Source organism: Manacus candei, unplaced genomic scaffold, assembly GCF_025592945.1.
Source record: "Manacus candei isolate 608988 ecotype Guabito, Panama unplaced genomic scaffold, ASM2559294v1 h1tg000045l, whole genome shotgun sequence".
NCBI lineage: Eukaryota > Metazoa > Chordata > Aves > Passeriformes > Pipridae > Manacus > Manacus candei.
In genome coordinates, this window is record NW_026138093.1 from 2,281,921 (window position 1) to 2,305,345 (window position 23,425).

General features: G+C 53.1%; 2 protein-coding genes and 1 pseudogene across 2 annotated transcripts in view; all 3 read right to left on the reverse strand.

Annotated features, from left to right (window-relative positions):
* Window positions 1–23,425, reverse strand: part of LOC127474809 (uncharacterized) — a 1,721,191-nt pseudogene that overhangs the window by 765,147 nt on the left and 932,619 nt on the right.
* Window positions 1–23,425, reverse strand: part of LOC127474901 (zinc finger protein 239-like) — a 237,267-nt gene that overhangs the window by 106,979 nt on the left and 106,863 nt on the right. The gene's annotated exons all lie outside the window — the stretch shown is intronic.
* LOC127474882 (olfactory receptor 14J1-like) lies at window positions 2,413–4,450 on the reverse strand. The gene has a single exon (XM_051796202.1). The coding sequence runs from the start codon at window positions 4,432–4,434 to the stop codon at window positions 3,463–3,465; it is 972 nt and encodes a 323-aa protein (XP_051652162.1). The 5' UTR covers window positions 4,435–4,450; the 3' UTR covers window positions 2,413–3,462.

The following is a 23,425-nucleotide window of genomic DNA, read 5'->3' on the forward strand; positions in this document are numbered from 1 at the left end:
GGATCATGGGCTGGGCTGCAAACACACCGTGGGACTCATTAAAATGCAGAAATCCCTCAGGATCTCTTTGTTTTCCTTTAATTGCCTTCAAGGCAATTTCAAAACAAGTCTTTGAAGTTTGTAATTTTTTTCTTTTAATTCAATTATGGCTATTTTTTAGTTCAGAGAAGAGGTGATAGAGGTGTTCACCAAGTGATCTTGATGCCGAGTGTTTCCTCAGGAGATCCACACTGACCCTGGATGATCAACCTTGCTCCTCACCCCCAACCTCACCAGTTCTGACATGGCCCATCTTGGACTGACAGCTGATGCAGCTCCAAACACACTGTGGGACCCATTAAAACATTGAAAAACAAATTATTTTTCTTTCTTTTATTGCCATCAAATCTTCAAGACTTCTACAGCTAATTGGAGTTGTTTTGTAGTTTAGCTAAGGAAGAGGATTTTAAAGTGGACATCACAAAAAATATATATTTTTTGATGAAAGAGAATGATTTCCACAGAGCCTTGGGATGCAAGAGGGTCAGGGTGCAAAGGATTTCAACACAAAGATAAGGGGGCAAAAGAGATTACTCGCATTTAATTATTGACCAGTTTAACAATTATCAAGTGATTCAATAGCATTTGCCACAATTTTAACAGTGACTGAATTATAGATTCCCAATAACAACATTCACCCCACAATCAATTCACACCCACACCCAGGCAGAGATGTGTGCACACATCAAGATCTGGGTGTGGAAAGGTCCCTCTCCCAAATTCTCCTTGTTGTCAGGGAAACACTCCCCCAAATCCCTTTGTGTTTCCCACCAGACAAGGGTCACAGCTGGAGGAGTGTTTGTTGAGGGGGATCAGAATTGTCCTGGGCATCAGGGAGGGTCTTTGGAGTGTTGCAAACTGGAGGGTTCCCGAGCTGGGAGAGGCTGCCAGAGGTGTCCCACTGAGAGGGAGGTGCTGGGGAGCTGCCAGGGCCTCCCTCAGCCCCGCTGGTTGTGGGCTCCCAAGGGGACTGGCTTTAGTTATCTGCTGAATTTCCATCCTGGTGTCAGGAATGCCTGGAGTTTCCAAACTATTTGGGAATTGTATCCAAACTGTTCCATTTGGGTTACGATTAAGGTAGGGAATGTTCCAAGGTTTTCATGGGATGACTGATTATCCTGTGTTCCCCAGCTCTTACACCCATCCCAGTCAGCTGGATGGTTTATTGACAATGTGTCCCGAGGGGCGGCACCTCCGATGCCATAGAAACCCCTCCCCTGGATTAGGAAACCTTTGGAATTCAGGAGCTGTTCCAGTGGAGCATGAACATGAACAGCAGTTTTCCCAAAGCCCAGCCCCAAGCAGAACAAAGCCAGGCCCCATCAGTGTCAGAGCAAAGGTCCCCCATGGCTGTGTCCCTGTGGCCGCTGAGGCGGCAGCGCAGGCCCGAGGCGGTGCCGGGTCCCGGTGCAGCCGGGGCAGAGCGGCGGCTGCGCGAGCGGCAACCCCGGCGGTGAGTGCGGCAGCCCCGTGGGAGCGGCGGCTCCGGGCACAGACGCCGGCGGCAGCCGCTGTGGCTCCTGGAACCCAGTGGCCATTGGGACACTGCAGGGCCTGCTGGAATCCAGGGGCCGCTGGGACACTGGGGAGCCTCTTGGAGCCAAGGGAACCCTGGGATGTTTTGGAACATCCTGGAATCAAGGAGCCATTGTGACACTGCAGGGCCCCATGGAACCAAAGGAAGCCTGACAGTTTTTGAACCTCATAGAATCAAGGAACCATTTCTGGCAGGATGCTCTGCTCGGATAATACCTAAACAATGGTCAGAGAATTTAAACAATGCAAGGTCTCTGTGATGAGTTACTGCTGGTGGCAAGGTGCTGATTTTAATGTTGAATTATGCTAAACCCAAAATGGTTCATGAAACTTCAAACACACATCCTGCTTTTTGAAGCAGGATTTGACAGATAAGCTGCTCCCTGGCCTGCAAATATGTCCGGCAGTCAAACCCTTGATAACTATAAAAGCCCCATCCAACTGTCATGGGGTAGATTCTTCCACAGACTTCCTTGAAGTGTGTGGAGCTTCTGCCATGAAGGAGGGACAGCTCTTCATGGTCACTGCCCAGGGGTTAAGTGAAAGAGAGAGAACTACCCCCTGTCATTGTGGGGTGAGTTACCTCACTCTCTGCTTCAGGATTGTTTCTTTTTGCTGGCTTTGATCCAATTGCTTTAATATAATGACTTTGAGAGACTGCACTGTCCTATCTTACACTATACTGCTAGGAGGTTTTGGTTTTTATACTGTGCAGGAAATAATTCTGTTTAGTGTTTTTTGTCTGTTCACTTGTCTGATCAATTTTCTGTTCATTTGTCATAATAAACATTTTATAGAAATATTTCTGATTTGCCATCACTAAAACCTGCAGGACAAAGTGATTGAATCACACCTCTAGAATTTCTTCGGTTTAAACCAAAATCTGAGCCTGAGATTGGATCCAGCCACAGCCAGGCTCCTCTCTGAGAAGGAATTTAGAAAGCAAGGGGGTCCTTTCTGCCCCTTGTAGCTCAACGAGACGGCTTCTGCCATCAACTTTGTCTAAGCCTTCCACCCCCCAGCCCCAAACCGTGACACAGGGGCATGTCTTGTGCATGCAGTGCAAACATGGACTCCTGAGTTGGTCATTTGCTGTCCCTCCTTGGAGGGAAGAACAAGCCCAATGGCCTGGGGTGAGAGGCCAGTGCTGGGAGCGGCGCTGGCTGTGCCAGGGCACTGCTGGGTGCCCCCACCCTGAGCACTCCCACCCTTGTGCTGGTCACTGCTGTTTTCCTCTGCAGGGTGTTGTGTTGGGCACATCCTGGAGAGCAAAGTGGAAAGCAGATGGAAGCTTTGAGGCCCTGGCCTGAGGAGATGCCCCTGCAGGATGGCAGTGCTGCTGCAGAGGTCAGCTCTGTGCCAGCAGTGCCCGTGGCTGTCCCTGCCTGCAGTCCCTGGACAGTCCTGCAGCAGGACTGGCACCGACTGCCAGAGCACTGAGGCCTCCAACAACACAGGGCTCTGCAGGACAGTGTGGGAGGGAAGGGAGAGGAGGCCAGGCAGGAGAAGGGCTGCTGCTCCCTGACAGTGCTGCTCTGCTGGGACTCTTTTCTGGTCCAGCTCTTCTCCGACCCTGCAGCTGCAGAGAAGTCAGAGAGGAAAGATGTCAGGTAAATGAGTCAATGCAGAGTTCTTTATTTGGTTTAAGCACACAGTGAGTAAAATTCCCAATTTGTACAGCCTGTGGGTAAGGCTAGAAAGGCAAACACTGAATTGAAAATGGTGTTTATATCTATATAAATAGATATATATATCTTTATATATATCTTTATATATATAAAGATTTTTTGGTGTGAACAAATTCTCACAAAAATAACAGCCCTACCAGGAGTAAAAAACAAAGAAGATATGGTGGGCCTTTAATGAAGTACATAAAAGGATTGGCCTTTAATGAGGTACATAACATGCAGAAGAAGGAGAGTTTATTGCTTCTGAAAAACACCCAGTTATCAGTTTCCTCAGGGCATCCTTGAGCTCCTGGTTCCTGAGGCTGTAGATGAGGGGGTTCAGTGTTGGAGACACCACTGAGTACATGAGTGATACAATAAGATCCAGGGACGGGGAGGAGATGGAGGGGGGCTTCAGGTGGGCAAAGAATAAGGTGCTGATAAACAGGGAGACCACAGCCAGGTGAGGGAGGCATGTGGAAAAGGCTTTGTGCCGTCCCTGCTGAGAGGGGATCCTCAGCACAGCCCTGAAGATCTGCACATAGGAGAAAACAAAGAAAACAAAACCACCAAATATTAGACAGGCACTAAACACAATAAGCCCAAGTTCCCTGAGGTAGCCTGAGTGTGAGCAGGAGAGCTTGAGGATGTGTGGGATTTCACAGAAGAACTGGCCCAGGGCATTGCCCTGGCACAGGGGCAGGGAAAATGTATTGGCTGTGTGCAGCAGAGAATAGAGAAAGCCAGTGGCCCAGGCAGCTGCTGCCATGTGGGCACAAGCTCTGCTGCCCAGGAGGGTCCCGTAGTGCAGGGGTTTGCAGATGGCAACGTAGCGGTCGTAGCACATGATGGTGAGGAGGGAAAACTCTGTTGAGATGAAGAAGGCAAAGAAAAAGAGCTGTGCAGCACAACCCATGTAGGAGATGGTTGTGGTGTCCCAGAGGGAATTGTGCATGGCTTTGGGGACAGTGGTGCAGATGCAGCCCAGGTCTGTGAGGGAGAGGTTGAGCAGGAAGAAGTACATGGGGGTGTGCAGGTGGTGGTCACAGGCTACGGCGCTGAGGATGAGGCCGTTGGCCAGGAGGGCAGCCAGGGAGATGGCCAGGAAGAGCCAGAAGTGCAGGAGCTGCAGCTCCCGCCTGTCTGCAAATGCCAGGAGGAGGAACTGGGGCATGGAGCTGCTGTTGGACATTTGCTGCCTCTGGTTATTGTTTTCTGTTGAGGAGAAAAAAGGCAGAACTGAATTAGGCCAGACTCAATCAGCAAAACATCTTGCATGTCTCATAGCAATTCAACATTCAGGGCCTATTTTGAGGAAGATCTCTCTGCATCCCTCTGCCCGAGCTCTGGGTTTTGCTGGCTGAAGGGGGCACTGAGAGCAGGGACCCTGGAATGGGCTGCTGAGGAATCCTTCTTGCTGTGCAGTGAGAGGCAACTTGGAGCACAGGGTGACCTCCAATTAAATGCACTTGTGATGTATCAAAGTGTTTCCAGAACTGCTGGTCACAGTTTGCCCAAGGGCAGAACAGAGGGAGGGGATTTGGGGGACTTTGTGCTCCAAGTGAAATCTTGTGAGTCCTGAGAGGCAAAGGGATGGTCTCTTGGTGCAGAGACGAGAGCTGGCCATCTTTGCTGTTCACAGCTCCCCCTGGCTGGCAGCTTGGAGCTGAAGGGGGATGGCCCTTAGGAATTCCCTGCAAAAATAAACAAGGCACTTCTTGGAGCAGAGGAATCCTGGTTCAAAGAGCAGATAGACAGAATCCTTGCCTTTCCTCGGGATGCCTGATTAGGATCTCATTTTTCTCCTCTCAGACTGCCACACACAGGGATCATTGCAGCTCCCAAGTACAGCTGCCCAGAGCATTTCCATGGATTTAGCACTGAGGAGTTTTCTCCATGGGGATCCTGTGCAGCACAGAGATACTATGGCAGAGCTGTGCCCTTCTGGAGGGCACCTGCAGCCCTGCAGAACACCCAGGCAAACAGCTGAAGACCCTGAAGGTGCCTGGAGGGCACTTGGGAACTTGGATCCCACAGACACATCCCCACAGCAGCACCCAAAGGGTTTGTGTCTGGACAGGAATCTGCCCCCCCAAACCCCACACTGGCTCAGAAAACCCACTGGTGAGAACAAGGAGAGCCCAGGCAGCAGGGGATGGCAGTGAAATGCCACAGTGCTGCTGCCAAGGGAGGAGGGACACAGAGAGACAGCTGGAAATCAGGGCCTTGTCCTTGCCTGGGCTCTGGCTGCTGCAGGGCAATGCACAGCCCAGCCCCCGTGGGCCTGAGGGCACAGGCTCTGCTTAGGCTGGGAAAGGAGCCCAGGCAGGAGCTGCTCAGGGAAGGGGTCTGTGCCACAGGGACAGCAGGGAGGGGCCCACATCCCCCTGCCCAGCCCTTGTGGCAGCAGCTGCCTCTCCCTGCCTGCCTGTCTCTGGGTGAGGAGCTGTTCCTGCCAGCAGCCCCTGCCTGTGCCCAGCTCAGCTCCCTGCCAGTGCTGCCAGAGCCATCCCCAGCCCAGTGCCCAGGGGCAGCTCTGCCTGGGCAGGGGCTGCAGAGCAGATCCCAGACCCCTGCGGTGGCTGGGAAGGGGGAGGTGTTCTGGGGGGATGTGCTTCCTGAGAAGGGCCCCTGGAAATGGAGGAGGTGGAGCTGAAGCTGTGAGGAGCCCTGAGCCTGCAGCTGAAGGGCCCTGCCCAGCCCTGCCCTGCCCTGAGGGGTCACTCCTTCCACCCACACCTTCTCCCTGCAGGGCTGTGGCAGCTCCTTGGCCGGGCTGAGAGCTGACCCTGGCAGGCAGCAGAGTCCCTGCCCCAGCACACAGAGCCCTGGGGGCAGGACCCTGCTCTGCACCACAGCCCTGGGCACCCCTGGCTGCACCCCCACCTTCCCACCCCACAGCCAGCCCTGGCACAGGGAACCTTCTGGCCCTGGGCCTCTGATGGGGCAGCAGCAAGTCCTGCTCTGCAGCAGCTTCTCCTGCTGCACCCCAGCAAATCCAGCAGAGCCATCCTGACAGCTCCTGCCACTGCTGCCATTTGGCAGCTGGCAGAGGCACTTGCAGGAACTCACCTGCACTGCTCTGCAGCCACAGCCTGACCCTGGCAAAGGGCTGGCAAGGTTCCTGCCCTGAGCAGCTCTGCCCTGTCCTCCCACCCCAGGATCCCTTGAACCTTCTGCTCCCTTCTCCTCTCTGCCCTTGCTGCCTGCAGCTCCTGCCCTGCTCTGCCATATGGCCACTTCCCCTCCACTGCAGCAACTGGGAGAGTCCTGCTGAAAGATCCTGGAAGCTGTGGGATGTGGCAGCTTTAGGAGATGCCTCCAGGAAGGCAAGTTGAACTTTCCTACAGCCAGAGAATTCTTCCTTCAAATCCTGGGAAGGTTTCTCCTGTAGTGAGAGCTCAGTCACCTCCCAGCCCAGGCTGCCTCCCATCTCTCTGCCTTCTCTCCTGTGCCCTGGGTGCTGCAGGCAGTGCCCTCAGCCCTGCTGGGCTGTGCAGAGGAGCTGCTCACCAGCAGAGCTGTCTCTTTGAAGCTCTTCTTGCTTGCCAGGAGCTCCCTGTGTGCCAGGAGCCTGGCCCAGCTCAGCAGCACAGCAACAGCCCCAGGCATTTCATGACCCTCAGGGGACATTGAGGTTGTTTACATGAGACTCAGTCCCTGAGAGGAAGCTCAAACAACTTCTCAAGAAGTCAAAATGAGTTTGAAATACTGAAGTTTCTTGTAATGTTAATGGGTCCCACTGAAGGACATGACTGTGAAAGTGTCCCCAGATTCCAGTTGGAACAGAAACCTGCAGACAGTGATGACAAGGATGGACAAGCAAGGGAAAGGTGGCTCTGATGCTGAAGAAACCTTGACTTGTTTTCTTAATCCAAAGGGCCATACCCTGACCCCCAGCCCCTGGGAAGGCAGATGCTGTCCCTGCCTCATTCCTCAGGGCTCTTCCTGGGGCACTGGGATGTGGGATGTGCAATGCCAAGGGCAGGACCATGGGGTGGCACCTGCCAGGCTGCTGAGCAGGGACAAGGAGGCCATGAGGCCCCAGGGCTGCAAGGGCCACTCCCCTCCTCCTGGCCTCAGGGGCACAGACAGCAGCCCTGGCCAAAGGCCTGCAGAAGGTGGCTCTGTCAGGGCCTTTCAGCTTCTCCCCATCCCTGTCTCCTCTGCAGCCCAGGCTGTCCTACGGTGTCCATGCCCTGCCCCTTTCCCTGCAGGCTGTCGTCATCCCCCCGGCTGCCCCACCTGGCTGGCACCTTCCTGCACTGACATCTCTGCGTCCTCCCTGGCTCTTCCTGCACACACAAAGCCTTGGGCTCATCCAGACTCCTTATTTGTGACATATTGCACCACAACACTGACCTTGGAGGGAAATTTCTGACTTCTTGTCACCAGTCTAGGCCACCCCAGCTGCCCTTGGTGGCACTAGTTCTTTCTTAGGCTGTTTTCTGACAGGAAGAAAAGCTCCACCAGCTCTGACACCCCCCTTCCAGACCTCTCAGGCTGCTCCTCTACTGTCCTCAATCTTCACATCCCTGACCCCTGAGTCCTCAGCCTCTATATACGGGTCATGTGCTTGAGGCCCCAAATTCCTTCCTGGGAGATCTCTGGAACCTCTCCAAGGTTTTGGAAGATGACAATAGAGGGCTCTTATCCCAGGAAACACAGAGGGACACTTTTTTCCAAGGGTTGTGTTGGCAGAAAGAGGCACAATCTCTTTAAACTTTCTGGCACAAGGGAGCTCTGAGCTCTGGGTACGGAGGGAGCTCCAAGTGCCAACCACTGGAGTGGGAGCTACAAATCATCAGAGCTTGTGTTCTTTGGAGGGTCAGACACTGGTGAGAGTGGTGTGTGTGTGCACATGGAAGGACTTGAAGGGCACAATGAACTGTCTCAAAACACTGTCAAAGCAGGAAAATCCCATAAGGCACCACAACACATAAGCACTGGTGGCAAACAGGAAGACCTTTAATTCCAAGGCCTAAACAGAGGTAAAGCTTTGGAAGCAACCCCCAGGCCAGAATTGCACTGTGCAGACTGTGGGAAAGAGCAGAGAGCCCCAACAGGAAGCCAGGGCTGGTAAGGCAGGTCTGGGGAACCCATCCAGACAAAGATTCCCACCTGCAGACTGGAAGCACAGCGGGCAAAACTCCCACCGTGGCAAGGTGTGGGAAAGGAAGCAAGTCCTTGTAGATGTGCCAGCCCAAGCTGTGGGAACAGCATCTACCCCCCTGAATACCCAGGGCTTGGACTGTATAAAAGTGATAGTCCAGAAGCACAACTTGGGGACCCTCCACCGAGCAGAGCAGGGTGAAGAAGGACCGGTGGGAGCCTCAGGGATCTCCATGGTGTGATACATTTACTTCATCTCTGTCTCTCTCTCACTGGCTTCCCACCACCCCCTTCTTCTCTCTCTCTCTATTTCTTTCTTTCTCTCTCCCTCCTATTTACTGTTAAATCAAACCTGGACTGCTGACTTTGGCACATGGTCTCCTTTGCAGCTGAATTTGGGAAGAGGTGTCTTTCTCAATAATGGGAACCTGAGAGTATCCATGAGGTTTTACAGTGTGGGAATGACCAACTGATTCCATGAGGTTCCACAGAGTCTCAGGGTCCATTTGGCTTGGTAAGATTCTGCAGTGTGATAATGGACCCTTGATTCCATGAGTTTGCAAAATGTCTCAGGACTCCTTTGGTTCTAGGAGGCCCCACATATCACAGTGGCCCCTTGGTTCCATGAGATTCCACAATGTCCCAGGAATCCTTTGGTTCCATGAGGCCCTGCATGTCACAAAGGCCCCTTGACTCCATCAGGTTCCACAGTGTCACAATGGTCACTTAGGCTCAATAATGCCCTCCAGTGTAAGAATGTCTCCTTGATTCCATGAGGTTCTACAGTGCCAATATGGGCCCTTGATTTCCTGAGGTCCACAGTGTCCCCGGGTCCCTTTGTCTCCATGATGTTCTGCAGTGTCACAGTGGCCCCTTGATTCCATGAGGTTCTGAAAAGTCTCAGGGTTCCTTTGGTTCCATGAGGCCCTGCAGTGTCACAGTGGCCTTTGAGTCCCCGAGGTTCCTCAGTGTCACAATGGCCCCTTGATTCTATGAAGTCCCAAAATGTCTCAGGGCTCCCTTGGTTCCATGAGGCCCTTCCTGGCACAATGAACCCTTGGTTCCATGAGGTTCCACAGTGTCCCACGATTCCTTTGATTTCATGAGGCCCTGGAGCACCACAATGACCCCTTGATTCCATGAGTTTTCACATTGTCACAATGCTCCCTTGATTCCATGAGATTCCACAGTGTTCCAGGGCTCCTTTGGCTCCAGAAGGCCCTACAGTGTCACAATGGCCCCTTTACTCCAGGAGGTTCCACAGTGTCCTTGCTGGAACACACAGGGCTGTAATGTTGTCAGCCCTGCAGAGCTGCCTCCAGCTCTGGGTTCCAGCACAGGAAGGACATGGACCTGTTGGAGCGAGTCCAGAGGGGAGCAGCAATATGGTCAGAGGGATGGAGCAGCTCTGCTGTGAGGAAAGGCTGAGAGAATTGGGATTGTTCAGGCTGGAGAAGAGAAGGCTTTGGGGTGACCTAATTGTGGCCTTGTAGTGCCTGAAAGGAGCCAAAAAGAAAGATGGAGAGAGACTTTGGACAAGGGCCTGGAGTGACAGGACAAGGGGAATGGCTTCACACTGAGAAAGGGAAGGGTTAGATGGGATATTAGGAAGAATTTCTGGACTGTGATGGTAGTGAGATCCTGGCACAGGTTGCTCAGAGAAGTTCTGGCTGCCCCATCCCTGGAAGTGTTCATGGCCAGGTTGGATGGGGCTCTGAGCTCTGAGTCTAGTGGAAGGGGGTTGGACTGAGATGCTCTTTAAGGTCCCTTCCCACCCAAACCATTCCATGATTCTGTGACTGGTGGGGGATTTGGTGGTCGGAGCCAACGGGCACAGAGACCCCAAAATGATGGAGTTTTCCATTCTGGGTGGAGGAAGGAGGGGGCAGCAGAACTGACAGCCTGGACTGCTGGTGGTCAGACTTTGTCCTGTTTGGGAGACTGACTGATCTGGGTGTGAGTGTGGATGTGCTGGAGGTCAGGAAGGCTCTGCAGAGGAATCTGGACAGGCTGGATCAATAAGGCCAAGTGTCAGGGCCTGCCCTTGGGTCCCAACAACCCCCTGGAACGCTCCAGGCTGGGGGCAGAGGGGCTGGAGAGCTGCTCAGCAGGAAGGGACTTGGGGGTGCTGCTTGACAGGGGCTGGATATGAGGCAGAGTGTGCCCAGGGGGGCAAGAAGGCCAAGGGCATCGTGGTCTTTGTGGAGAAGAGTGTGGCCAGCAGGAACAGAGAACTGATTGCCCCTCTGTGCTGGGCACTGGGGAGGCCCCACCTGGAGTGCTGTGTCCAGTTCTGGCCCCTCAGTGCCAAAAGGCCCTTGAGGGGCTGGAGCGTGTCCAGAGAAGGGACCGGAGCTGGGGAAGGCTCTGGAAAACATGTCTGCTGAGGGACGGCTGAGGGAACTGGGCTGGTTGAGTCTGGAGAAGGGGAGGCTCAGGGGGGACCTCATTGCTCTCTACAATGACCTGAAAGGAGGTTTTAGTGGGGTGGGGGTCAGTCTTTTCTTCAAAGCCTTTAGTGACAGGAAGAGAGGAAATGGCCTTAAATTGCTTTGGGCAATGTTCATATGAGATATTCAAAACCCCTTTTTCCACTGACAGAGTGCTCAGGCATTGGAACAAGTAGCTCAGGGAGGTGGTGGAGTCTCTGGAAGCATTCAGGTGGCATCTGGATGTAGCGCTTTGGGATGGGTTTAGGGGTGATTCTGGTGGTGCTGGGTTGACAGTTGGACTAGAAGATCTGGAAGGTCTCTTCCAACCTTGATGATTCTGTGATTCTCTGACCTGTCATCCCTGTTTGCAGGTTTGTACTCTAACAAGACCCTGGGGATGTTTTCTCTGTTGGGTCCACAGAGATTGTTTTGTGTGAGCTTTTTTCCTCTATGATCAAAACAAAGAATAATTAATGCTAAATCCAGCAGATGGCTTTCAAGTACTAACTTGGTCCAGTTTGTCCAACTGTGTCCAAACAGGTGAGGAAAATCTGGAACTTTAGAAGGGTTAGTTTTTTACCTCATTAGCAGGATATCCAGGGGTGCACCAAGTGCCTTCCAGTGAGGAGCACAGGAGACCAGTAGACAGTGACAATATTGTTCTAATGTTAATGTCACTGGAGCACAGAGTGAGATCACATCTGAGTAATGTTTCTTTAATCAGTGATTGGGAATAAAGAGAAAAAGCCATCTGCTGGATTTAGCAATAATTACTCCTTGTTTTGATCTTAGGGAAAAAGGCTCACACAACACAATCTCTGAATGCTCCTTTGAACTTACCCACAGTGTGTTCACAAACACACAGAGCAAGGCTTTTAGCTTTTGGTGCTACCCTCAGTTCCAGCATAGAAAGAAATGTCTCTGTGCAATAACAGCAATTGCCTTACCATGTTACTGAACTACATTCAGTTTATCTGGTCTCAAATAAATACTCCATATTTTCTCCTTGTTTTCTTTTCAAAGGCATGGGTATGGGTATTTAGGTGACTGCCTTCACTGGTACAGGATAGAAACTGTTCACATGGCTATAAATGAATATTATTCTCTTGACAAAACACCTTTTCCAAAGCCTCTGACAAAAAGAAAGGGAAAAAGAACCCAGAAAGAAAAAGAGAGCCACAGGCACATTGCTTGTCACCCACCAAAAAAGGTCTCCTCCCTAAAGATAATTCAGGCACACCCTTCAATATGGATCTCTCACTATCACCTCAAGCCCTTTTTTAGTGGAAGTTTCTTTAGGGAAGCTGAAGTGCATCACTGTCTCAGACAGCCAAGGATAAGATGACTGAGGGAATTCAGTTGCTCTCTTTAATTAATACAGGATTATTTCCCTTTCATTTGGTGAAGCTAATAATATGACTGGTGGAATGTCAGTAACAATTAAATCATAAACTAGTGCAGCACCAAAGGGAAAACTTACTTTAGTTATGGAGTACTGCCAGCAGAAATCTTGAAAATCTTATATATAATATAAGTATATATATATATAATATATATAAAAAATATATATAGTATAATCTTATATTTACACTGATAAAATACCACATGTACTTCATGGGATACTGCAAGCTTTTTACAATCCTTGTGGCATGTCTTTACAGAGCAAGAGTGAACATTTTGAGATGATACCTTAATAAATGAGTTGCAGTTCTATTGTTTCTTGAATGTTAAGCACCACATCCTAAACACAGGAGCAGGTTCAAGGTCAATGTCCTATTTTAGACCTTTTCACCAGCTGTGATATTGTGATAATCACACTTAAAACATTCCTCTAGAAAGAGTAAATTAGCCCTTTTCACTAGAAGGATTGCTATGATCAAAAACAAATCTGAAAGAGAACAAAGTCAGATTTCTTTTTTTGTTTGTTGTTTGGTTTTTTTTTTCAGCAATGCAATAAATTGCTGTCCCTAACTGGGATGGCTTTTCTACCCAAGAAATAAAAAGAAAACCCCAAAGTTCACTTTATTCTGCACTTATATTACCTTTGGGTTTTTTCGGTTTTTTTGGAGGCCTCCTCTATGTAAAAATACCTTCCTTAAAATGCATTTATGCTTTCTGTAACAACCAAACCATTCCAGCTGACATACCCTTCTATCACCAATACTGCAGGGAAATGTAATATCCCACTAAAGCAGAAGGGAAAGAAGACAACTGAGCATCAAGCAGCTATTTCTAAGCAAAATTAGGGATTTAGCTCCATCTAACTGAGGGATGAGATGTGTCCCTCAGTGGGTCTCTTACCACTCCCCCACCAGCCCTTCTACCCGACTGCAAGCTCAAAGTTCTAAAAAGAGAAGAAGAAGCTGGAGCGTCAATATTTCCCCAGTGCAAACCCCAATAATCTTTGCTGGGAGCTGACAGGAATTGCTGTTCCCCTGCCCTGGGATATCCTGGCTTGAGGCGAGAGCGCAGCCCCGCCCAGAGCCCCCAACCCCTCTGAGAGCTTTTGTAGGGTCTGTTTGTCCATGTCCCTGTGGCAGAGGCTGCCCCGACACCTGCCCTGGAGCTGGTCCAGCTGCTGGACCAAACAAGGCATTGTCCAGCCTGCCTTCCCCCAGCCCCGACCGCCCCAGCCCATCTTCCATCGCTCTGCTTCCTTTTCCTGCCCCTGCTCCCCCTCCGCTCCCTTCCCTCTGGCATTTTTATTAGGAATGTTCTTGCTGTTCTCACTGTCCAAGCATGAGCTGATCCCCAGGGGAGCCTGTGGAATGTAACCCCTCAAGCACTAAATTCCTTCCCCTGTGCCAAAGACACGGGTTTGTTGTTGCTGCCCCTCCCGCTGAGCACCAGCTCCATCTCCTACTCCTGCCCAGCGGCTTTGCAGAAATCCAGGGCTGGGTGTGGATTGGAGGCTGTGGCAAGGGACAGGATAAAGTTGCTTCACTTCCACCCTTGGTGTCTCAGTGTTTGTGATCTTGGGAAATTCTCAGGAACCTGGAACAATGGCAGATTATCTGTTGTGGCAGGATATGTACCTGGAGATTGTTTTGATATGTGTTTAAATCGTCCTTGAATAAAACAACTGATAGAAAACAATGTAAAAAAAAAAGGAAAAGGGAAAAATAAGAAAAAAGAAAATTTAAAAAAGGGAGAAAAGAGAGGAAAAAAAAGAGAAAAAAAGAAAGAAAAAACAGGATAAAAATGAGAAAAAAAAGAAAGAACAAATAAAAAAGAGAAAAAAAGAAAAAAGAGAGAGAAAAAGGAGAATAAAAAGAGGAAAAAAAGAAAAAAGAAAGAAAAGAAAGAAAGGAAAAAGAGAAAATAAAAGAAGACAGAAAAACAAAAAACCAAAACGCCCGATCCTCCCCCGCCGCAAGGACTACAACTCCCACAATGCCCCGCGCAGGCGGGGGGCGGGCAGGGGCCGTGGCCGCGCGCTGATTGGCTGCGGGGCGGGTCTGTAAAGGCGGAGGGCGCGCGGAGCGAGCGCCATTTTGGCCTCGTGGTCGGGAGTGAGGAGGACTCGCCTGCGGCCGCTGCACTTCGCTGGGTGAGTTGGCGGGGGGGGCGGCGAGAGCGGGGTCTGGGGATCCCCTCGGGGGCTGCGGGGAGCGCGGCTGTGGGTGGAAAGGCTGGAGGGCTCGGGAGGGCTTAGCGGGGGGGTTCGGGGGTTCCCGGGGACGTTTTGAGGGGTCCCTGAAAGGACTCGGGGGGGAGGTTGAAGGTCCCTGAAGAGTGCTGGGGGGCTCTGATGGGAGTTTTGTTTTCTGAGAAGATTTGGGGTGTCCCAGGTGGGCTTTGGGGCTCTCTGGGGAGGTTTGGGGTTCCTGGGAGGCTTTGCGGGGACCTTGAGGCAGTTTTGGGGTCTCTGGGGGGTTTAAGGTGTCCCAGACGGTTTGGAGGGCCCGTGGGGGGGATTGGGGGTCCCTGAATAGGCTTGAGGGGTCCCAGGTGGGTTTTGCGGGTCACTGAGAGGGTTTGGGGGGTGCTGGGGAGGGATGAGATCTCTGAGGGGATTTGAAGGGACCTGGAGAAGGTTTTGATGGGTCGAAGGGGGATTTCAGAGGTTTTGAAAGGATTTTACAGGGTCCCCTAAAGCCCAGCAATGGAGTTCAAGGGGTCCCCCAGCCCCCAGGGGAGGGGTCCTAGGGATGCCCCCCAAAATCCGGAGGGGGAGATGTACCACATCCGGGTAAGGGGATCCCAGTGACCCCAGTATATCCCAGTGACCTCCCAGTTACCCTCAGTATGGCCCAGTAACCCCCTCAGTGGCCAGCCAGTGTGTCCCAGTGACCTCCCACTGCCCCCAGTATGGCCCAGTGATCCTGCAGTGAGCACCCAGTAACCTGCCAGTATGGCCCAGTAACCTCCCAGTGTCTCCCTGTGTGTCCTGGTAATCCCCCAGTAACTCCCCAGTTCTCTGCCAGTGCCCCCCAGTGTGCCCCAGGTCCCCCCCAGTGCCTTCCCAGTGTCCCTCAGTAACCCCCCCAGTCCTCCCAATGCCCTCTGGTTCCCCCCAGTGTGTCCCAGTATCCCCCAGTAATCACCCAGTGCCCCACAAAGCCCCCAGACTGTCCCCAACATGTCCCCAGATGCCCTTGGCCTTTCTGTGAGCAGGAGGGGGGGGGCGTTTTTGGTGTCAGAGGGTTCAGGGGGGTTCCTGGGGTGAGATGGAGGGTTGGGGACATCAGGGATGGGGTTTGGGGACAGTGGTGAGGGATTTTTGGACAATGAAATTGGGGGTGCCAAGGGGGGAGTTGGAGACACCAAAAGAGTCTCGAGGACACGAAGGGGGTCTCAGGACTCACTTGCTCGTAGGGAAGCCACTCCTCTCCCCCTCTAGGCCCCATTACCCCCCACTAAATGTCCCCCAACCTCCTTTTTTTCATTTAGTCCCCTCCCCTCCAGATACCTTTGACCCCCCAATGCCCCCAAGACCCTTTTAACTCTCCCAAATGCAACCAATGCCTCTCAAAGCCCCCAAATCTCCATCCAACCCCTCCAAATCCCCCCAGATCTCCCATAGCCCCCCTCAAAGAGGGATCACCTGGCACCCTGGGACAGGAACACAGTGGGCTGTACTGGGGGCACTGGGCTGTACTGGGAGGGCACTGGGGGGGGCTCAGGTGTCCCAGGACAACGTGGTCCAGCTCCAGGAGAGATCTGGGGAGCAGTGAGGAGGTACTGGTCTGTACTGGTCTGTACCCCCAATCCCCAAAGCCCCTCCCCAGCTCCCCCAGGACCCTCCTGGACCCCAAAGCCCCCCAGGGCCCCCCCAGGCCCCTGACTTGGTCCTGCTGCCCCTTGAGCATCTGCAGCTGCTGCAGAACCAGGCATTTCATCAGCAAATGTGCAGGTGACCCCAAGCTGGGGGTGTGTTGATGTGCTGGAAGGCAGGAGGGCTCTGCAGAGGGGCCTGGCCCAGCTGGATCCATGGGCTGATTGCAAGGGGATGAGGTTCCAGCAGGCCAAGGGCCGGGTCCTGCCCTTTGGCCACAAGAAGCCCCGTCAGCCCCCCGGGCTGGGGCCAGAGTGTCTGGAGAGCAGGCAGGCAGAAAGGGAGCTGGGAGTGGGGATGGACAGGAAGCTGAAGAGGAGGCAGAGTGTGGCCAGGTGGCCAAGAGGGCCAATGGCTGGTGGCCTGTGTGAGGAAGAGTGTGTCAGCAGGAGCAGGGAAGGGATTGTTGGGCTGGAGTGAGCGCTGGTGAGGCCACCCCTGGAGTGCTGTGTCCAGCTCTGGGCCCCTGAGTTGAGGAAGGCCCTGGAGGGGCTGGAGCAGGAGCAGAGAAGAGCAGCGAGGCTGGGGAAGGGAGTGGAGCACAAGTGGTGTGAGGAGAGGCTGAGGGAGCTGGGGGTGTTGAGGCTGGAGAAGAGGAGGCTCAGGGGAGACCTCCTGACTGTCTGCAAGTCCCTGCCAGGAGGTTGGAGCCAGGTGGGGGTGGGGCTGTTCTGCCAGGAAGCAGCAGTAGGACAAGAGGGCTGGGTCTGGAGCTGTGCCAGGGGAGGTTTAGGTTGGATATTGGGAAGCAATTTTGTACAGAGAGAAGTGAAAAGAGCGGGTGGGTCACCCCCAAAGGGAGCTGGGGGGAGCCGGGGTTTGGGGGCCTGATGGGAAAGGGGTGGGAGGGGGGGGCTGAGGGGAGTGGGGAGAGCGGGAGCGGGGTTGCCGTGGGGGTACCTCGGTGTCCCCATGCCTTGATCCCTGGAGAGCGAGGAAGGCTGGAGATAGGGAGGAGCTTCGAGAGCCCTGAGAGCCTGGAGAGGGGGGGCACGGATAAGGGGAAGCCTGGACAGTGGGGACCCCTGGGATCCCCTAGGACAACAAAGTGGAGAACCTGGAGAGGGGGAATTTCTGGGAATGCAGCATCCCGAAAGCGAGAATCAGAGGAGAAGGGAGCCTTGGGACCCCCAACACTCCCAGCATCCCAGACAGGAGAGACTCTCTGAACCCTAGAGGGGGGAAACCAGAGAAGGGGAACTCTTAGGAGAATTTTTTTGGGCTAATCTTCATATTTTAGAGTATTTTTTAACTGAATCTCAACTTTTTGCGGTTTGGGGGGGCAGGAGTCTTCTCACTATTTCTTATAGGCTTTTGCCTGAATGTCGATGATTTGGGTTTTTCTGGGATGAGTCTTGGTGTTTTGGAGGTTTTTATGGACACAGGATGCCCGGTGAGTTCTAGAGATGGACTTGGGCAGGAGGAACCCCCAAGCCAACATGCTCAGCCCTTGTTTTCCCCCCATCAGGATTTGTCCTTCCCAAAGCTTGGGCGGATGGAGGAGGAGGCTGGGAGGAAGAGGAAGATGCCTTGGGCCCCCCAGGCAGGTGAGGAGGAAGTCAGTGTCCCTTTGGGTGGGTGTTGTGCTGGCTCTGTCAGCCCAGCATGGCCCCGGCTGCAGGACAACCCCGCTGGCGCCGCCGTCCTGCCGGGGCCGGAGTTGGGGGGATGTCCTTGGCCTTCCCTGTGGGCCGGAGGCAAATCCCCTGCCTGTCCTTCTTGCTTCCTGCCCCAGGCCCCGAGCTGAGGAGGGAGAGCCCGGAGGACAAATCCCCCCGTGAGACCCTGGTGGGAGAGGCCGTTTTGAAGGGCTCCCCGGCGCAGGAAGGCAGCGGGGAGGAAAAGGGCCGGAGATCCCCCCGCAGGAGGGGCTCCAAAGCCAGCCCAGGGTGCTCTGAGGAGGAAAGAGCCAGCCTGTGCTGGGAAGGCGGCCGGAGCTTGAACCAGAGCTCTGACCTGGTGGTCCCTGATCAGCCTCCCAGCAGGGAAAAGCCCTTGAGGTGCTTGGAATGTGGGAAGAGTTTCAGGAACAACAGCCACCTGATGGAACACCAGTACATCCACACTGGGGAACGTCCCTACACGTGTGGGGAATGTGGGAAGAGCTTCAGGCAGAGGTCCAACCTCCGCACCCACCAGCGCATCCACACTGGGGAACGGCCCTACACGTGTGGAGAATGTTGGAAGAGCTTCAGGTACAACTCCAGCCTCCTCTACCACCAGCGCATCCACAGCGGGGAACAGCCCTACACATGTGGGGAATGTGGGAAGAGCTTCAGGTACAACTCCAGCCTCCTCAGCCACCAGCACAGCCACACTGCTGAACAGCCCTACACGTGTGGGGAATGTGGGAAGAACTTCAAGAGCATCTCCAGCCTGATCCAACACCAGCTCATCCACACTGGGGAACGTCCCTACCTCTGTGAGGAATGTGGGAAGAGCTTTAAGAAAAGCTCCAGCCTGATCCAACACCAGCACATCCACACTGGGGAATGTCCCTACCTCTGTGAGGAATGTGGGAAGAGCTTTAGGAACAGCTCCAACCTCATCACCCACCAGCGCATCCACACTGGGGAACGGCTTTACACGTGTGGGGAATGTGGGAAGAGGTTTCAGTGCAGCTCACATCTCCTCCAGCACCAGCGGACGCACACGGATGAGAGGCCCTTCCGCTGCACCAACTGCGGGAAGGGCTTCAAGCGGAACTGCACCCTCGTCAGGCACCAGCGCATCCACACCGGGGAGAAACCCTACAAGTGTGGGGAGTGTGGGAAGAGTTTCACCAACAGGTCTGGCTTGACCAGACACCAACGGACCCACCAGTAAGGGAAGCCCTACCAGTGCCTCGAGTGCAGGAAGAATTTTGGCTGCTGCTTCCAACGTGAATGAAGCCCCTGATGGTGAGGCAACCTCTGAGTCCAGTGACTGTCAGTCTGTCCCTTTTGACGAGAAAGGGCCAGTCCCCTTTCCCAGGGGCAGCTTCTTCCAACAGAACCCTTCTTGGGGGGAGTGTGGAGATTCCTGCCTTGGCTGGGGACCCCCCAAGGTCCCTGCTGGAGGTTGAGAGCAGAGATCTCCCCCCGAGCATTGGTCTGAGGGAGTTCCATCCATCTCTAATTAGGAATTATTGCTTTTGTGCCACCTTGAGTAGAATTGCTTTAGTGTCAACCACTGTCATATGTAAAGCAATAGTCCTTCACTACTGGTAGTTTTAGTGTTTCTATTGTGCAGTAAATAATCCTGATGAAGATCTTTTGTCTGGTCATTTGTAACCCTAAATAACTCATTTGTATCAATAGATTTGATTTGCCATCATTAAAAGCTGGGTGACCTAAGTGTTTCTGTCACACCTCTGTAATTCCTCTAAATTAAACTGTTGGCATAATCCAAGGCTGAGATTGGATCCAGCAGCCCCCAGCACCCCACAGTAAGTTGGAAGCTCAAGGTTCACCCCCCCCCTTTCACAGCCCCCTGTGCCCAAAGACCCCCATGGGACTGCCAGACCTACCAGACTATCCTCTCTTTTCCACCCTTCTCCCTGTTCCTCCCACTTTCCCATTGTCCCCTCAATCTCCAGTTTCCCTCCAAAACAGTTTTGGGCTCCCAACCCCCACTTTTTGCCCCCTCTCCTATGGCTGCTGAAGGAGAAAATGAGGCTGCACACACAGAGTTCCATTTCAGGACTTGTCCGCCCATCTTTCCAGCGTCCCCCTTTCATTGGGGTTCCTTTGGAAACAGCGCCTGGGCTTTGTCTTTTAGTCCACCGGAATTCCCAGCATGGCCCCAAAGCAGTGCCCTGATCCCACACATTCCCCTCCCCTCATGTGCTGGCTGTGTTCAGCCACCAGACAAAAACACAGGCTGCCATGCAGAGCGTTCCAAGTGGTTTCCACTTTGGCAAACAGCACTCTCTGGATGGAAAACACCAGTCAGGGCCAAAACACTCCTTTTGGATCCTGATTAACTGAATGCAGCTGCTGCTGCCTTAACTTGTTCCCACAAAAATTCTCAGGGTTCCTTTACTTCCAGGAGGCCCCACATGTCCCAATGGCCCCTGGATTCCATGAGCTTCCACAGTCTCCAAAGGTTCCTTTAGTTCCATGAGGCCCTGCAGTCCCCAAATGCCCTTTGGATTCTCGGAGATTTCCCATTGTCCCAGTGTCCCTTGTGCTTCAGAAAGAGCTGCAGTGGGACAGTGGCCCCTTGGTTCCGTGAGCTCTGCAGTGTTCCAGGAATCCTTGGGTTCCAGGAGAGCCTGCAGTTTCACAAGGAGCACTTGAATGCAGGAGGTTCTGCAGGGTCCCAATGGCCCCTGGATTCTGGGAGGTTCAGAAATATCTCTGGGCTCCCTTGGTTCCAGGAGGACACACATGTCAGCAGGAACCCTTGATTCCAGGAGGTTGGACAGTGTCCCAGAATTCCTTTGATTTCATGAGGCCCTGGACTGTCCCAATGGACTCCTGATTCCATCATCCCCCTCAGTGTCCCAATGGTCCCTTGGTTCCAGGAGTTTCTGCAGCGTCCCAGGGTTCCTTTTGTTCCGTGGGAACCTGCAGTGTCACAATGGGCCCTGAATTCCAGGAGTTTTCCCAGGATGACACTGCTGCCTTTATTCCATAAGATTCCACAGTGTCCCAGGGCTCCTTTGGCTCCAGAAGGCCCTGCACGGTCACAGTGGTCCTTGGTTCCATGAGGTTCCACCATGTCCTTGCTGGAACATGCTCTGGGATCTGGACAGGCTGGATCAATAAGGCCAAGTGTCAGGGTCTGCCCTTTGGTCCCAACAACCCCCTGGAACGCTCCAGGCTGGGGGCAGAGGGGCTGGAGAGCTGCTCAGCAGGAAGGGACTTGGGGGTGCTGCTTGACAGGGGCTGGATATGAGGCAGAGTGTGCCCAGGGGGGCAAGAAGGCCAAGGGCATGGTGGCCTTTGTGGAGAAGAGTGTGGCCAGCAGGAGCAGAGAACTGATTGCCCCTCTGTGCTGGGCACTGGGGAGGCCCCACCTGGAGTGCTGTGTCCAGTTCTGGCCCCTCAGTGCCAAAAGGCCCTTGAGGGGCTGGAGCGTGTCCAGAGAAGGGAACGGAGCTGGGGAAGGCTCTGGAAAACATGTCTGCTGAGGGACGGCTGAGGGAACTGGGCTGGTTGAGTCTGGAGAAGGGGAGGCTCAGGGGGGACCTCATTGCTCTCTACAATGGGATGGGGGTCGGTCTCTTCCGCAAAGCCTTTAGTGACAGGAAGAGAGGAAATGGCCATCAGTTGCATCAGGTGAGGCTCAGATTAGATGTTACAAACAAACTTTTCCCACTGCGAGAGTGTTCAGGCATTGGAACAAGTAGCCCAGGGAGGTGGTGCAGTCTCTGGAAGTGTTCAGGTGTGTGGTGGGTTGACTTTGGCTGGACACCAGGTGCCCTCCCAGTCGCTCTATCACTCCCTTTCCCAGCAGGACATGGGAGAGAGTAAGGTGGGAAAAACAAAATAGTGGGTTGGGATAAGGCAGTTTTATTAAAGCAAAAAGCAAAACGAAGCATGTGCACACAGAAGCAGGAGGTAGCAGGGTTTGTTCTCTGCTTCCCATGAGCAGCCATGGTCGGCCACTCCCGAGGAGCAGGGCTTGGGTCCGCGGGACGGTTCCTCAGCAGGCAGCCATCAGACAATGAATGCCCCCCTCCTGCTCCGGGCCTCAGCTTTTAGAGCTGAGCTGACCTCCCATGGGCTGCAATGTCCCTTGGGTCAGTTGGGCTCAGCTGGCCTACTTGGGTCCCCTGCCAGACTCTTGCCCTCAGCTAAGGAAGGAATGTCCCAGTGTTGGTGCTGTGCTCAGCAGTGGCCAAAACACTGGGGTGTTCTCAACACCCTTCCAGCTGCCAATGCCAAGCCCAGCCCTGGGAGGGCTGCTGTGGGGAACTGAACTGCAGCTCAACCAGACCCAACCCAAATATCTATGACACATTCTACAGAATACATCCTCAGGTGTTGAATATATATATATATATATACAGATATATAACTTTCAATTCAGTGCTTGCCTTTCTAGCCTGGCCTAGAGACTGTATAAATTGGGAATTGTACTCACTGTCTGCTTAAATACCAAATAAAGAACTCTGCATTGGCTTGTTTGCCTGACATCTTTCCTCTCTGACTTCTCTGCAGCTACAGGGTCGGTGCCTCTGTGCAGAGCTGGGCCAGAAAAGAGTCCCAGCAGAGCAGCACTGCCAGGGAGCAGCAGCCCTTCTCCTGCCTGGCCTCCTCTCCCTTCCCTTCCACACTGTCCTGCAGAGCCCTGTGTTGTTGGAGGCCTCAGTGCTCTGGCAGTCGGTGCCAGTCCTGCTGCAGGACTGTCCAGGGACTGCAGGCAGGGACAGCCACGGGCACTGCTGGCACAGAGCTGACCTCTGCAGCAGCACTGCCATCCTGCAGGGGCATCTCCTCAGGCCAGGGCCTCAAAGCTTCCATCTGCTTTCCACTTTGCTCTCCAGGATGTGCCCAACACAACGCCCTGCAGAGGAAAACAGCAGTGACCAGCACGAGGGGGGGAGTGCTCAGGGTGGGGGCACCCAGCAGTGCCCTGGCACAGCCAGCGCCGCTCCCAGTACTGGCCTCTCACCCCAGGCCATTGGGCTTGTTCTTCCCTCCAAGGAGGGACAGCAAATGACCAGCTCAGGAGTCCATGTTTGCACTGCATGGACAAGACATGCCCATGTGTCACGGCTTGGGGCTGGGGGGTGGAAGGCTTAGACAAAGTTGATGGCAGAAGCCGTCTTGTTGAGCTACGAGGGGCAGAAAGGACCCCCTTGCTTTCTAAATTCCTTCTCAGAGAGGAGCCTGGGGGGGGCTGGATCCAATCTCAGGCTCCAATTTTGGTTTAAACCAAAGAAATTCTATAGGTGTGATTCAATCATTTTGTCCTGCAGGTTTTACTGATGGCAAATCAGAAATATATCTATAAAATTAATTATTTATTATGACAAATGAATAGACAATTGATCAGACAAGTGAACAGAAAAAAGACTTTAAAGAGAATTATTTACTGGACAGTATAAAAGCCAAAAACCCCTAGCAGTATAGTGTAAGATAGGGCAGTGCAGTCTATCAAAGTCATTCTATTAAAGCAATTGGATCAAAGCCAGCAAAAAGAAACAATCCTGAAACAGAGATTGAGGTAACTCATCACACAATGACAGGGGTTAATTCTTTGTCTTCCACCCAACCCCTGGGCAGTGACCATGAAGAGCTGTCCCTGCTTCATGGCAGAAACTCCACACACTTCAAGGAAGTCTGTAGAAGAATCTGACACGTGAAAGTTGGACGGGGTTTTTATAGGTATCATGGGTTTGACTGCCAGACATATTTGCAGACCAGGAA